Source organism: Mastigoproctus giganteus, chromosome 4 (assembly GCF_048544385.1).
Source record: "Mastigoproctus giganteus isolate SK-2022 chromosome 4, ASM4854438v1, whole genome shotgun sequence".
In the NCBI taxonomy this organism is placed as follows: Eukaryota; Metazoa; Arthropoda; class Arachnida; order Uropygi; family Thelyphonidae; genus Mastigoproctus; species Mastigoproctus giganteus.
Genome location: NC_143578.1, coordinates 228033039 through 228050211, shown reverse-complemented (window position 1 = coordinate 228050211; position 17173 = coordinate 228033039). Strand labels below are relative to the sequence as shown.

Below are 17173 nucleotides of genomic sequence, written 5' to 3'. Positions count from 1 at the left end.
ACCTTCAAGTTCTTAATCTGAGCAAGAATCCCATCAGCATTCAGCTTACTCAACCCATTCAAGGCCTTATACACCTAATCAGATCACCTCGCAGGTGCCTACTGTCCAGATGCTGCAATTTGCAGAACTTAAGCCTTTCTTGGTAACAGCACCCCTTTGTTCCCCTCACGAATCTTGTTGCCCTTCTTTGTACTCATTCTATAAACTCTACATCCTTCCTAAAATGAAGCCTCCAGACTTGTACTCTAGGTGTGGCCTGACCATTGCCTTTTATGAGATAATCACATCACTATCCCTCTAGTCAAATTCCTATATATCATTGACTCCATGATCTGCCCTGGCACCCTGTCTGAACTGCTCAGCAAACTTCACATTTGATAGCACAATTACCCCCAGATCTTTTTCACTTTCCATTTCCCTGAGTGTAGTACAACACCGTTGGTACGTTTCTTTTGGTTTATTGCTACCCATATCCAGTACTTTGAATTTGTCAATGTTAAACTTCAGTTGCCACTTCTCAGCCCATTTGCCCAACTTGTCTAGATCCAGATGGTGTAGCATACTGTCTTTGCTGTTGTTAATAACCCTGCCAACCATTGTATCATCTGCAAACTTTGACATAAATCCTGATATACCTTCATCAATATCACTGATTAAAACACAAAACAATAATGGGCACAGCACCAAACCCTGGAGAACTCCACTAATAACATTTTTCCATGAAGAGCAGTGTCCATTGATTACCACTCTCTGTCATCTCTCACTCAACCATCCCTTTATCCATTGTAGCAACTTAATGCTATACTTCTCTAATTTGTACAGAAGTCTTCTAAGTGCAACAGTATCAAAAGCTTTCCTGAAATCCAAATATATGATATCAAAATTATTTTTGACTTTCAGTTCCTTTATGACCACATCATCCAATCAAATTGGTCAGACAAGACCTCCCTTTAACAAACCCATACTGTGCCTTAACTATTACTGCAGTCTTGTCTAGATGATCCTGCATGGCTTCTTTAATCAGTCACTCCATTATTTTCCCCTGAATACAAGTTAAAATAACAAGTCTATAGTTACTTTTGTCACCTTTTGAATGCTCTTTGTGAATTGGTGATACATTTGCACACCTCGAGTCCAAGGGACCTCCCTAGAGTCCCAGAAAGCTCTCATAATTATGGCTAAGAATTTACTTCCTTTGCTGCCTCCTTTAATATCACTGGATAAATCCCGTCCACCCCCAAGTGCCTTCCTTACGTTTAACTTCAACAATTTCTCCTTCACCTTACTCTCAGTTATTACAAATCACTCTTAGCTCCTGTTAGAGTTTGATAAACTTCTGGCATTCCCCTCATTGAATAACTCCTCATGTGTGAATTTAGATGCAAAATACTCATTCAGTTTGTTTGCTATCTGAGCAGGATCATCAATAGTCGAACCACTGATATCAAGTGGGCCAATCAGATTCATCCTCTTCCTTTTAGAGTTTATATAAGTAAAGAAATCCTTGCTATTTTTCTTAGCATCCTTTCCCAAAGATTTCTTGTAATCTGCCTTTGCCTGTCTAACCTCCCTTGTGACTTGATTACAGACAAGCTTATATCTGCTATAGGCTTCTGTGTCACCTGATAATTTATATGCATCCCATACATTTTTCTTCTCTGCCATGAGCCTCATTAATTCATCTGACATCCATTTAGGCCTAAACCTTAAACAGTATTTCTTAGTTGGAATGAAGAGCCTAGTAGCCTGCAAAATTAAGTCCTTGAAGGCTTCCCATTTAGAAATCAACATTGGTAACATCAGGTTGATCCCACTGTACAGAATATAAAAACTGTCAGAGACCCCTGAAGTCACCTTTACGAAAGCAAAAGCCCTTCCCTTTAGTCCTGATGGTAGTTATATCTTTAAGTAATTCTCATATCAGTACATTGTGATCACCATCATCCAGTGGTTCCTTTATCTGCAAATTCTTAATGCATGAATAATCACTGCTGATAATCAGATCAAGAGTATTACTCCCTCTGATTGCCTCTTGAACATGCTACTGTAGAAAACAGACATCCAATAAATCCAAAAAAGTCTTTGCTAGTGTGCTAGTGACCAACCCATAAGTTCCAGTCATTATCTGGAAAGTTAAAATCCCCCATAAGACATTCTGATTTACTGGCCCACTTTATTTCTCTGCACAATTGTCAAATTATACTCATCAGATTCATTAGGCCTTTAACACACAACTACTCTCATCTTCCTAGTGCTTATGTCATACCAAACAGACTCAACATTGCATTGTCCACCAACATCAACTGGATGCACATCCTAAGATTTTATGTGTTTCTTAACTAACAGCATAACCCCTCCTCCCTTCCTGTCCATTCCTATAGGGAGTACACATTGTACTTCCCAAATTCCAATCCTGCACTGCTTATATCTGTGTGACACCACGTCTGATATCCCTACAATATCTGCCTTTGATGTCTTGACTAGCACTTCAAGCTCATCAAATTTAGTAACTATACTCCTAGCACTGGTGTACATGCAAGTATACATGACCCTGTTTCTACTCTTAGTTACACAGCCCATGTATTTCTATGTTCCACTATGACTACCAATAGTCCTGGAAATCTCCATTGCCTTGCTTTCCATGCTGCTGCTCAATCCAAGAGAAGCAGTGCAAGAATCACCTTTGCTTGTGGCTGCGGCCATACGTTAACCTTTTAGTCTGTGTATCCCCTCAAGCTAGCAGTTTTCCGACCCACCTAACACTGCCTCAATAGCATCAGCAAATATTCCTGCACCCTTTCTATTTAAGTGTATCCCATCCCTGTAGAAGTAATGTCTCCTGTCAGCAAGCACAGACCAGGCTGAAAAAAATTCTACCCCTTGAGCCTTGCACAATCTCTCCAGGGCCGAATTGATCGACAAGGCTCTCATCACATACTCCCTCCTATCGTGTCTGGGCAGAATTGCAGACACTTTCACATTCAACCCTAACTCGCAACTTTTTTCACATTGACCTGTACTTGTTGAGTAAATCTGCGGATCTCTTACTCAATGTCATTAGTTCCAACGTGTACAACAATATCACCTTATGTGCCCTTAAAAGATATCTGCTCAACAACATCATCAATTTTTGCTCCTGGCAGACATACCCTTGTCCTGTTCCAGTTTTGATCCCGCTTTGTGAAATGGAGATACATTTGCACATCTTCAATCTGTGGGGACTTCCCCCAAGTCCAAGGATGCTCTCATAATTAGGGCTAAAGTTTTGCTTACTTCCTTTGCCACCTCCTTTAATATAACTGGATAGATCCCATCTACCCTGGTTGCCTTTCTTATGTTTAACTTCAACAATTTCTCCTCCACTTTGCTCTCAATTATTACAAAATCATTTAACTCCCTGTTCTTAATGCATGAAGAGCTGTTAGCGTTTGATAAACATCTGGTCCTATCCTCCTTGAATAACTCCTCATGTATGAATGTAGATGCAAATACTCATTTAATTCAGCAGCTATCTGAGAATGAGCATCTACAGTCAACCCACTGATAACAAGTGGACCAATCTGATTCATCCCCTTCCTTTAAGAGCTTATATATATGTAAAGAAGGCTTTGCCGTTTTTCTTTGCATACTTTGCAAAAGATTTTTCATAATCTGTCGTTGCTTGCCTAACCTCCTTTGTGACTTAATTACAGACTAGCTTGATTTTCTACCATAGGATTCTGTGTCGCCTGACAATTTATGTGAAAACAATCATCCAATAAATCCACAAAAGCAGAGTGACCAACACACAAGTTCCAGTCTATATCTGGGAAGTTAAAATCCCCCATTATAAGACACTCTGATTTACTGGTCCACTCTTATTTCTCTGTATAATTGTTCATTGTACTCATCAGAGTCATTAGGCCTATAACAAATATGAAGTTGTCTGAACAGTGCAGACAGTCTGCAAGAATAGCTCATGGTGTCTTGTCAACGATATACAGGATTTTTTCTAGCAGGGATAAGGAGTTGATTATCCCCCTGTATAAGGCAATGGTCAGGCCACACCTTGGGTACTGTATACAGGTCTGTAGGCCTCATTTTTAGAAGGATGTTGCCCTTCTCTGTACTGTTGGAACGAGTACAGAGAAGGGCAACAAGATTAGTGAATGGAACAAAAGGTTGCTCTTACGAACAAAGGCTTAAATTTTGCAAATTACAGTGTCTGGAGACTAGGCACCTGCGAGGTGATCTGATTGAGGTGTATAAAGCCTTGAATGGTTTGAGCATGCTCAATGCTGATGGGATTCTTCCTTTTGCTCAGAATAATCACCTGAGAGGGCATAAATTCAAATTGAGGAAAGACATGTAGAATAGATGTGCAGAAGTTTGCCTTTAGCCAGCAGGTAGTTGATTGGTGGAAGAGACTTCCATCTTTTGTTGTGGAAGTTGATAGCCTAAATAAATTTAAGGCTGAGCTGGACAGGTATTTGGAACAAATGGAGGGGTGAAATTGGAGGGGTTTTTTTTTTTTTTTTTTTTTTGGCTGATGCTGCATAAGCTTGCTTTCTTGCATCATATGCCTCTACTAATGCTAACACACTCCTACCCTCATATTTGCTTTCCCAACTCTTACTGCCACACCAAACTGACTCAACATTGCACTTTCCATCTATGTCAACGGGATGCATTTCCTTAGATTTTATGTGTTTCTTAAATAACAGCATAAACCCCTGCTCCCTTCCTATCCATCCTTTCTGTACACATTGTACTCCCTAAATTCCAATTCTGCATCCCTTATATCTGATTGGCACCATGTTTCTGATATCCCAATAATATCTGCTTTGGATGTCTTAACCAGCACTTCAAATTCATCAAATTTGTTTACTGTACTCCTAGCCTTGGTGTACATGCAAGTATACATGTACCTGTACTTACTCTTAGTTATTCTAACACAGCCCATGTATTTACTTGTTTCATGACCCCCAGCAGTTCCTGAAATCCCTGGCAACTGGCTTTCCGGGCTGCTGCTCATTCCAATAGAAGCAGTGCAAGAATCATTTCCACCTCTGCCTGTGGCTATTGTTAATCCATTAGAACCATTTGAATCCATTTCCATTTGAATCCCCCCCCCAAAGCTAGCAGTTTCTGACTCACCCAACATTGCTTCGATAGCATCAGCAAATATGTTGCCTGCACAATTACCTGGGGGTAATTGTGCAGGCAGATATGAAGTTCTCTGAGCAGTGCAGACGAGCTGCAAGAGTAGCTCATGGTGTCTTGTCAATGATATACAGGAATTTTTCTAGCAGGGATAAGGAGGTGATTATTCCCTTGTATAAGGCAATGGTAAGGCCACATCTTGAGTACTGTATACAGGTCTGGAGGCCTCATTTCAAGAAGGATGTAGAGCTGCTGGAACGGGTACAGAGAAGGGCAACAAGATTAGTAAATGGAACAAAGGGTTGCTCTTACGAAGAAAGGCTTAAGTTTTGCAAATTACAGAGTCTGGAGACTAGGCACCGGCGAGGTGATCTGATAGAGGTGTATAAGGCTTTGAATGGTTTGAGCATGCTCAATGCCAATGGGATTCTTCATCTTTCTCAGAATAATCACCTCAGAGGGCATAAATTCAAATTGAGGAAGGACGGATGTTGGATAGATGTGCGGAAATTTGCCTTTGGCCAGCGGGTGGTTGGTTGGTGGAACCGACTTCCATCACTTGTTGTTGAAGTTGATAGCCTAAACAAATTTAAAGCTCAACTGGACAGGTATTTCGAACAAACGGAGGGGTGAAATGGGAGTGGGTTTTTTTTTTTTTTTTTTTTTTGGCTGATGCTGAATAAGCTTGCTTTCTTGCATCATATGCCTCTGCTAATGCTAATGCTATTCTTGCACTCCTTCTATTTAAGTGTATCCCATCCTTGTAGAAGCAATCTCTCCTGTTAACAAGCACAGACCACGCTGAGAAAAATTCTACCTCATGAGGCCTGCACAATCTCTCCATGGCCAAATTGATTGACAAGGTTCTCTTCATATACTCCCTCCTATCGTGTCTGGGCAGGATTGCAAACACTTTCAAATTTAACCCTAACTCGCGACTTTTTTTCAGCATTGACATGTACTTGCTTAGTAAATCCTTAGATCTCCTACTCTTAATGTCATTAGTGCCAATGTGTACAATAATATCGCTTTTTTGCACTTAAAAGATGATATCTGCTCTACAACGTCATCAACTTTTGGCCCTGGCAGACATACCCTGTTCCTATTCCACCTATACTTTTTGCACAATATATTTCCCATTTCCCTGACAAATGATTCACATACATGGAAAAAAGAAAGAAAAAAAGTAGGACAGTTTGATTCAGAATGTAACCCAAATGTGTTACATTAATTTTAATGGGAAAATAATTTGCAAGATAAGAGTATTTACTTTCCACAACAATTTCTTGAATATACAATGAAAAAGCTTTATAGTATTAATTCTGAAATCAGTAATATAATATGGCAATGGCTTAATTTATCGGTACTCACATCAAATTATCCATGTATTAGTACATTGAAGTTTTAGGAAAGGTAAAGATATTACAATACAGTTAATTAAAAATAGAAAAGTTGAGCTATATTAGTAATTTTAGATTAACTCTGGAGGAAGATTAACTCTCTTATTCTTCCTGGGAGTAGGGGGGGGGGAGATATCACCATGAATGAAGGGTTGAACTTGAAAGTGTCTGCAATTCTGCCCAGACACGATAGGAGGGAGTATATGATGAGAGCCTTTTCGATCAATTCGGCCCTGGAGGGATTGTGCAAGGCTCAAGGGGTAGAATTTTTTTCAGCCTGGACTGTACTTGTTAACAGGAGAGATTGCTTCTACAGGGATGGGATACACTTAAATAGAAAGGGTGCAAGAATTTTTGCTGATGCTGTCGAGGCAGTGTTAGGTGGGTCGGAAAACTGCTAGTTGGGGGGGATACAAGGACTAATAGATTAACAGTAGCCAGTGGCAGAGGTGGAAGTGATTCTTGCACTGCTTCTATTGAAATGAGCAGAAGTCTGAAAAACAAGATGCAGGATATTTCAGAGACTGCTGGTAGTCATTGCGGTACAAGTAAACACATGGGTTGTGTTAGGGTAGCTAAGAATAGAAACAGGTGCATGTATACCTGCGTGTACACCAATGCTAGGAGTTTGGTAAATAAATTTGATGAATTTGAGGTATTGCTCAAAACATCAAAGGCAGATATTGTTGGGATATCAGAGACGTGGTGTCACACAGATATAAGTAATGCGGAACTGGAATTTGGGGAATACAATGTGTATAGAAAGGATAGACAGGACAGGAGGGGAGGAGGGGTTATGCTATTAATTAAGAAACACATAAAGTCCAAGGAAGTGAAGCCAGTCGACATCGATGGACAGGGCAGTGTCGAGTCAGTTTGGTGTGACATAAGCATAGGGAAATCAAAATTGAGAGTAGGAGTGTGCTATAGGCCTAATGACTCTGATGAGTATAATAAGATATTGTACAGGGAAATAGAGTGGGCCAGTAAATCAGAGAGTCTTATAATGGGGGACTTTAATTTCCCAGATATTGACTGGAATTTGTGGGTTGGTCACTCGCACACTAGCAAGGCTTTTGTGGATTTATTGGACGATTGTTTTCTACATCAGCATGTTCGTGAGGCAACAAGAGGGAGCAATACTCTTGATCTGATTATCAGTAGTGATTCTTCATGCATTAAGAACCTGCAGATAAATGAACCACTAGGTGGCAGTGATCACAGTGTGTTGAAGTGGGATTTACTCAAGGAGGTAACTACCATCAGAGGTAAAGGGAAGGGTTTTTGTTTTCGTAAAGGCGACTATGATGGTCTGAGACAGTATTTAAATTCTATACAGTGGGACCAACTGATGATGTTACCAACAGCAAACTCAAAATGGGAAGCATTCAAGGAACTAATCTTGGAGGCTACCATGCTTTACATACCAACTAAGAAATATTGTTCAAGGTTTAGGCCTAAATGGTTGTCAAATGAACTAATGAGACATGTGGCAGAGAAGAAAAATGCATGGGATACATACAAATTAATGGGTGACATGGAAGCCTATGATAGATATAAGTTGGTCTGTAACCAAGTCACAAAGGAGATTAGGCAGGCAAAAGCAGACTATGAAAAATCCTTGGCAAAGGATGCAAAGAAAAACAGAAAAGAGTTCTTTACATACTTGAACTCGAAAAGGAAAGGGATGAATCAGATTGGTCCACTGGATATTGATGGTTCAACAGTTGAGGATCCTGCTCAGGTGGCTAACAATCTAAACGAGTATTTTGCATCTACATTCACGCATGAGGAGTTATTCAGGAAGGAGAATGATCTAGGTAAAGTAAACATTGGCAGGGAGCTGGATGATTTTGTAATAACTGAGAGGAAAGTGGAGGAGAGATTGTTGAGGATAAACAAAAAAAAGGCACCTGGGGTGGATGGGATCTATCCAGTTATATTAAAGGAGGCAGCCAAGGAAGTATGCAAACCCCTAGCCATAATTATGAGAGCTTCTTTGGACTCAGGGGAGGTGCCCATAGACTGGAGATGTGCAAATGTAACCCCAATTCACAAAGGAGGATCAAAGGCTGACACAAGTAATTATAGACCTGTTAGTTTAACTTCTGTTCCAGGTAAATTAATGGAGGCACTGGTTAAAGAAGCACTGCAGGATCATCTAGACAAGAATTCAGTTATAGCTCAGACGCAGCATGGTTTTGTTAAGGGCAGGTCTTGATTGACCAATTTGATTGGATACTATGATGTAGTCACAAAAGAACTGGATGCAGGGAATAACTTTGATATTATATATTTGGATCTTAGAAAGGCTTTTGATACTGTTGCACATGGAAGACTGCTGCACAAATTGGAGCAGTGTGGCATTGGAGGCAAATTGCTGCTATGGATAAGGGGATGGTTGAGTGGCAGAAGACAGAGAGTGGTAATCAATGGACACTGCTTAACGTGGACTAATGTTATTAGTGGAGTTCCTCAAGGTTCAGTGTTGGGTCCGTTGTTGTTTTCGGTGTTTATGAATGATATTGATAATGGGATATCAAGTTTAATGTCCAAGTTTGCAGATGATACAAAGGTTGGCAGGGTCGTTAAGGACAATACTGACGCTATGCTGCTGCAACAGGATCTGGAAAGGTTGAACAGATGGGCTGAGAGGTGGCAAATGAGGTTTAACATCGACAAATGTAAAGTGCTGCATATGGGAAACAGTAACCCCAGAGCAACGTATCAACTCTGCGGTACTACACTGACAGTGGTGGAGAATGAAAAGGACCTGGGGGTAATTGTGCAGGCAGATATGAAGTTCTCTGAGCAGTGCAGACGAGCTGCAAGAGTAGCTCATGGTGTCTTGTCAATGATATACAGGAATTTTTCTAGCAGGGATAAGGAGGTGATTATTCCCTTGTATAAGGCAATGGTAAGGCCACATCTTGAGTACTGTATACAGGTCTGGAGGCCTCATTTCAAGAAGGATGTAGAGCTGCTGGAACGGGTACAGAGAAGGGCAACAAGATTAGTAAATGGAACAAAGGGTTGCTCTTACGAAGAAAGGCTTAAGTTTTGCAAATTACAGAGTTTGGAGACTAGGCACCGGCGAGGTGATCTGATAGAGGTGTATAAGGCTTTGAATGGTTTGAGCATGCTCAATGCCAATGGGATTCTTCATCTTTCTCAGAATAATCACCTCAGAGGGCATAAATTCAAATTGAGGAAGGACGGATGTCGGATAGATGTGCGGAAATTTGCCTTTGGCCAGCGGGTGGTTGGTTGGTGGAACCGACTTCCATCACTTGTTGTTGAAGTTGATAGCCTAAACAAATTTAAAGCTCAACTGGACAGGTATTTCGAACGAACGGAGGGGTGAAATGGGAGTGGTTTTTTTTTTTTTTTTTTGGCTGATGCTGAATAAGCTTGCTTTCTTGCATCATATGCCTCTGCTAATGCTAATGCTAATATCAGACAACGACATACTTGCATCTTACATCGTCATTTCCCTCTATACTAATGTGAATATAGACTAGACATTACAAAAATTACAGGAATTATTAGCAATAGACAACACACTTTCAAGTCATACTACCTTCAGCATTACTAGCATTTTAGAATTGGTCTATCTTAATCAAAGCAAGACACTTTTGGTTTCAAAATGAAATTTTCGAACAGATTTATGGGCTCCCTATGGGATTAGGTATTTCAGGTCATCTCTCTGAGATTTACTTAGCGGCAGTGGAACATCAAATACTTCAGCTGCTCCACCCCTGAAGTCAAATTGTTTATATGGTATGTCGATGTGTTACTAATTGGTAACAGAACTACTATTGATAACCTTTTAATAAAATTCAACTCAGTACATAACAGACAGAAATACACTCTTGAACTAGAGGAAGACAATAGTATCAATTTCTTAAATTTAACAATATACAAAAAAGAAAATAGGTTCAGGACTAAGATATTCAGAAAGAAAACACATACAGAGAAATATTTAGATTTTCACTCTCACCATTCATACAACACAAAAAAGCCCGTACTATACAACCAAATATACAATGCTGTTAAATATAGTCATTTGCCACAAATTTAACCACAGAATTGCAATACTTAACAAGAATGTTCACAGCTAGGAAACATCCCATACAGTCAATTCAAAACACAATATCATATGTACAAATGACACACAGGGCACCCAAATAGTACTCCCATACCATAGCCAATTTGCCAGAAAAACTCTTAAATTGTTCGCAGGCACCGACACATCACACTAATATTTTCTTCTTATAATAAAGTAAGCACTTGTTTCAATAAATATAAAGAAACATACACATACTGATATTTGATAAGATATACTATATTGTTAACATACACAGGATGTTAACAATATAGTATATCTTATCAAATATTAGCCAGGTTTGTGATGCTTGCTACATAGGCAGCACCACTACAAAATATGGTTCATCACAAATACAAGAGTATACTACGATTACAATAGTTTCAGAACCAATCAGTCAAATACTGAGCTCACACAACACATATAAGCTCATAATCATAATCTGTTAGTTGATGCCACCATTACTTTAATTAAATTAAAGTTTAATTATAAAATACTTCAATACAAAATGATAGCAATAGAAAGGTTCCATCATAACACTTCCTCAAAATATTAAATACAACATTACCAGTTAGTTTTTCTCCAATATGGAGTCTTGCGAATCCCACGTGTCTAAGCAATGCATTATGGGGACTTAGAATTTTTTTTAAACTTCGTCTTCGCTTGCACCTTCAGCCAACTGTTGATGAATATTTAAAAACTCTATTGTTTGGACTCTTGGCCTTTTACATTACAACTTTTAAGATTTAGTTTCTTCATTTACATAGTGATTTTATAGATAACAACTGGGGGAATGGGAGGTGTACTTCTTCCTCCGGGCTTAATCTTAAATTACTAATGTAGCTCAACTTTTCTATTTTTAATTAATTGTATTTTAATATCTTTACCTTTCCTATAACTTCAATGTGATAATACACAGATAATTTGAGGTGAATACCAATAAATTAAGCCATTGCTATATTACTGATTTCCTGAATGGATTAATTCCTTAAGGGACACCAGCACTCCAGCACAGACGCTTCCATCTACAGCCATTAACTATCCATACAAAACAGATTAAAAGAACTATATGTGTCAATACTAATTACTGAATTTAACAGTAGGTTAACAGTAATATCAATAATCAAAAATGAGTACTCACATGCTGATTCCCTATATCGACTGTACTTGCCCTTTCTCTAGAAAGCACAGCAGACACATTTTTATCTTTTTCTTTACTGCTTGGTTTCCATGTCAACAGACTATACAATATTAAAAAACACACTGAATTAAAATGAGTTCAATTTTTAACTCTCAGACAGCCATTATAGGATGAAATTCTGTCCTATAATGGCTGTCTGATGGTTGTGCTAATGCAAAGCCAACTCTGCATAAAAAATCCCTACTGGAAATGTAATTGCTAGTACATCATCCATAGGGAACATTTTATTAAAATGATTTCAGTAAAAGCAATAAATATCATCCATTTTGCAAAGAAAAATTCAATGACCAGTATGAAACTTGACTTTCATACTGGTCACTGACATTCATACACCACAAGTCAATTTACAATTGGTGTGGAAAGTTTGAAAGCAAAAGCTGTTAGCTGCACAGAAAGATTCCGGACCACTTTTGTACTACTAACAACAGGATTGTGAATAAGAAAAATCTTTCAGAAAATCCTCAAAGACCATTTACCGATGTAGCCAGGAGTTGAATATAACTCAAACAGCAATGGCATATTCTCTGAAAGTGTTTACTTTTGAAAGCTACAGTTGGTATAGGTGTTAAAACTGAATTCGGTGATTTTTCTGTGGCTTCTAACAGATTGTGAATGAAATACAGAATGGAATGGCAGCATAGCTTGTTTTCAGGATAAAGCTACTTTTAATCTTTCTGAGCAATGCTTCCATATTGAGACCCACTAAACATGTAAAGTTAAACATATCTTCAATATCAATGAAAGAAACATATCAGAAAGAATAGTAAATAAATAAATAAAAAAAGCAATCTGTTAATTAAAGTGAAACCAAACAAATGAAATGAATGAAGGGAGAGAGAAAAAAAAAAAAAAAAAAAAAAAAATCATATAAGAGAAAAGTAAATAAAACCTGAAATCCATAACAGTAAAGTTTGACCATTAAAACTTTCCCATATGGCTTAAAACCAGAGGAACAAAGTAACTGATCTCATATTTGTCATAAACTGAAGATGACAAATAATTGAGGAAGCAAGTAAGATATGCTGTTGTTGTTGTTGTTTTGGATTTTAGGAGCATTAGCAACTAAGGCCATATTGCTCCGGGATATGTGGTAATCATTCTTTGACCTTTCCACATCCTCCGTATTTGGTGGTGACGGGCTCGAACCCCGGTCTAATCAAGAAGCGTGTGCTACGCACTGCTGCTCCTTCCCACCTGGCTACGGAGGCGCCTGTAGTAAGATATGCAGGTCAGCTGAGAAGCTGACTTGAAGTGTGATGGACACGTTTGGATATTTTTTTTTTTTTCAAAAGGATAAGAAAAGTTGCTCTGTGGCTATTTTTATATCCATGGGGTAATCCACTTAATTACTTCTATAGGTTTGAAAATAATGAAAAAAAAAAAAAAATTAAAGTTTTCCATTTGGAAATCTAGGTGTGCAAATTTCTGAATACTGTGCTCTTTTAACTAGCGAGAGGGTTTGTGGAGCAGTCAGTTTTAGTACAAAAAGGAACTGCCAAAATTAAGAGAGTGAGAAATACTACCATAAATGATTAAGCCTAATTATAAAATTATAATAATTAAATTAAGATTTAATACTGATTTTTTTTATGCTGAAATATAAAAATTCACAGGATGTAATAAAAGAGTCTTTAAATACTGTAGTAAGCAAGCATATTCAAATGAGATGAGAGAGAAACAGTAATGCAATCAATGACATATGCTGCTCTACCATTAACATCTGGATATCCCTCCGCTTATAGTTGGTCAACTCCTACCCAGGTACCACAAATTAGACAACTATAAATATGCTTGCATAGGCCTTCAAGGAAACAGTAACATGATTGTGAATGTACGATGGCACAATTGATGGAGTTAACAGACTTCCAGCACAGAATAATAGGCAATCAGTCAAACATGACATTTAAATTGCACTGAAGATCCCTAGGTCAATGTGATCTGCAAATGGAAGTGGACTTGTGCACAAAATGACTGGAAAAATCTCTGAAGCTTATGGAATGTGACAACAGAGATCTGCAAAGAACTGTCTCCTCAGAATGTAGATGGTTGTTGAAGCATACATACAAGCTCTCAGTAACAACAACTGGGACGTTATAAGTACAGTGCACAGGATGCTGCATAATATGGGTTACCTCGGACGTGCCGCTGTCCAAAAGTCACTAATCACCTCAACTAATACCAGATGCACTCTAGTTTGGTGTAAGGCTCACTGTCCTTGCACCACAGACCCATGGAAAGCTGTGCTTTGAAGTGATGAGCCACAATACACAGTCTACCAGTCCAACAGCTGTGCTTAGATATGGTAGATGCTCAGAGAAAGCTAACTGCACTGTCCCAACGATGAAGCTTGTCAGAGGCAGTGTGATGGTCTGGGACTGTTTTTCACGGTTTGGCTTGGAACTATTGGTTGTTTTGCCGAAAACCATGAATGCTGAGGTCCATCTACACATCCTGGACAATGCATTATCCACTGGGGAAAGATCAGACCTGTTTCAGCACAGGAAAATTCTCAATGTCACACTGACTGCATTATGATGGACTGGTTTGAACTAAATCATCAGGTGCATGTTAGGAGTGACTGTCTAAAAAACAGCTGAAATGGTTGCTACGTTAAAGGCTGAATGGCAGAAAATATAGAGGAAATTTATAAAAAAAACTGATGAATAGTGTTCCATGGAGACTACAGGCAGTTTCATAAAGGCTAAAGGTTTCAGCACATTTTTAGTTTTCCTGTAAATAAAAGTTATTTGTAGATATGCAGGTGTCTAGATATTGATAGGGCACAGTGTTCATAGAAAGTTTTCTATCCAGAATTACAATGCAAAAAAGAAAAGAGAAAAAAAAAAAAAAAAAGAGAAAGATTAATACTCACAGGGAAGGAAGTGTTGTGCGAAAAATTTCCAACATACATCGACATGTATTATTCCAAGTTCCTTTAGAGAATTTCATTCCATTAGAAACAACCAAGTTTTCCAGACAGTTAGTGCCTGATCGTGCCAGTTGTTCATTGTCTGAAAGAGTGTGAAAAAAATTTTTCATTTTATGGGAACAAACAAGCAAACACTCTTAGCTTACAATAGTGTTTGATCAATTCTAGTTTAAAATGTTTCATGGTGTGGGGAATATTTCTACTAACTTTGTAACCTTTGTATTTTTCATACACAATAAAAGAGAATCTAACAACAGTAAAAAAAGGGGGGGGAAAAATGATTTTAGTTTGTTACTTTATATTTTGAATGAACAAGCTTAGAAATCTGGGTGTGACTGACAAGATTGCACTTTAAGCTTATTTAGGTTTAGCTATATCTAATGGAAGTCAATCACAACAAAAAAATTCTGAAATATTTCAGAGAAAACTGCATATTTATTCTTTTATAGTAACGAATGGACCTGGTGTACTGGGGTCCATGGTTTATAATAACATACACGTATAAGTTATAAATCCAGTTTAATGTAAGAATACAAATATATACTAACAGTAGCTTTCTAGACACGTGTCTCTTCATCAACTGACACTTAAATGTTCCGCGGTCGCGGAACATTTTTGGGCCACCAACCACAATCTTCACCCCAACCACAATCTTCACCTCAAACACGACTTTGAAATAGTAGACCACTCACGACACTTTCGCCACCGCCTATGGCTAGAGTCACTCAAAATAGTAAACAATCCAAAGGCATTAAATCGCCAGAAAGGCATACGTCTACACCCCATCCTAGAGACAACAGTTTTAATGCTAGATGATCAGTGGAGTAGAAAGCAGCGCACGTCCGTGCAACAACAATGACGCATGATTAACGTGCCTCACTCAGCTCATTGCACTTATCCGTTGTATATTTTTGTATTTAAGTGTCAGTTGATGAAGAGACACGCGTCTCGAAAGCTACTGTTAGTATATATTTGTATTCTTACATTAAACTGGATTTATAACTTATACGTGTATGTTATTATTCTTTTATATTTTAAATAGAAGCCCAATAATGCAAGATAATAATCAGACTTTTGGTTTTACTGCCTAGGTCCTACACTGTTTCCAGTAGAAGCAGCAATGTTGTAACACCAGTGCTTATACAATATTGAATTGCTGTCATGTTATCATAATACAATGGTCAGTAACAATTTTTTATTAATCATCTTTTACCTTAGCATAAAGAGTGACCTTCTGGAGGAAGATGTTTTCTCAGACTGTTAGATGACCTTTCTCAAAAAACAAAATGAGTAAAAAAAAAACTGGCAGCTCAAGGTCATTCACTAGGCTTCTCATCACCCCCCGCCCCCCAACACTAATGCTGTGGGAGAGTGGAGCAAATTCAAGTTACTGGCTGTATATGTATATTATACATGAATACTGTAATTTGTATATTAAACAGTCCACATGTAGATTATACATACAGGTTGTTTGAAAAATCTCTATTATTATTAGTAGTAGTATTGGCAAATAATGCAAGCATGCTTACACAGCATCAGCCAAAAAAAAAAAAAAAAAACCCACCTCATCTGTCCAATTCTTCCTTAAATTGATTCAAGCTATCCACTTAATTTGTCTCCTTGTGTTCATTGTCTGAGCAAGAGTTAGGGTATCATCTTCATTAAGTTAACTCGACCTTCAAAGATCAGGATTCATCATTAGAAAAGTCCATAACTTTTAAAACCTTTTAATTTAGCATTTCAGAAGAATTCAAAGAGACTTCAACTATTCTTGTTTTTAATGTTGGCAAATCAAGACTGAGGTGGCCATTCATTTCCATGGTCCGCCATGCCAATCCAGTGATTTTGGAAAACAGCATCAAGAGTGTTACATACAGAAGAATAGCAATAAGGCAGGGCCTCATCCTGTTTAAAATCATTTGGCTGATATTCCTGCAGTTGTGGAAACACAATTCTCTAAAAGGTCAACACAGATTGTTCCATTAACTGACTCTTTTCAGAAAAAGGGGAAAAAAGGGAGGGATTGGAACCAATAATCTGATCATGATGAAGCCCACATCCCACACTGTCCTCCACACTATAATGAATTTTTTTCATGCACTGCATCTGTGTTCTCAGAAACTATATGCAAACACCATACTAATTATATGTTCTCAAACATGAAAAGTTGCTTTGTCAGGAAAGCAATTTTAGTATGAAACTGTTGTCTTCTTCAGTTAACTGAAGCACTGTGGTCGCAAACAATTCATGTGCTTGTCTGTCGGTTGGTAACAACTGCTCTACCATTTGAATTTTATATAGGCAAATAATCAAATATAATGTGTTCTGTTGATTTTGGAATTTGAAGTTCTCGTGAAGTGCACAGAATTAATTTTCTTAGGCTGCAATGCAATGCA

The 17173-nt window shown here is 38.2% G+C and overlaps 1 protein-coding gene across 2 annotated transcripts in view; it reads right to left on the bottom strand.

The window, feature by feature from the left end:
* Sec71 (ADP ribosylation factor guanine nucleotide exchange factor Sec71) overlaps window positions 1-17173 on the bottom strand; it is a 508300-nt gene that overhangs the window by 120307 nt on the left and 370820 nt on the right. For both annotated transcript variants that reach the window (XM_090371201.1, XM_090371202.1), the window contains 2 exons: window positions 14721-14859; window positions 11789-11888 (listed from right to left, as the gene is read on the bottom strand). In XM_090371201.1, coding sequence (XP_090227327.1) covers window positions 11789-11888; window positions 14721-14859 — 239 coding nt within the window. The remainder of the gene's footprint in view (window positions 1-11788; window positions 11889-14720; window positions 14860-17173) is intronic.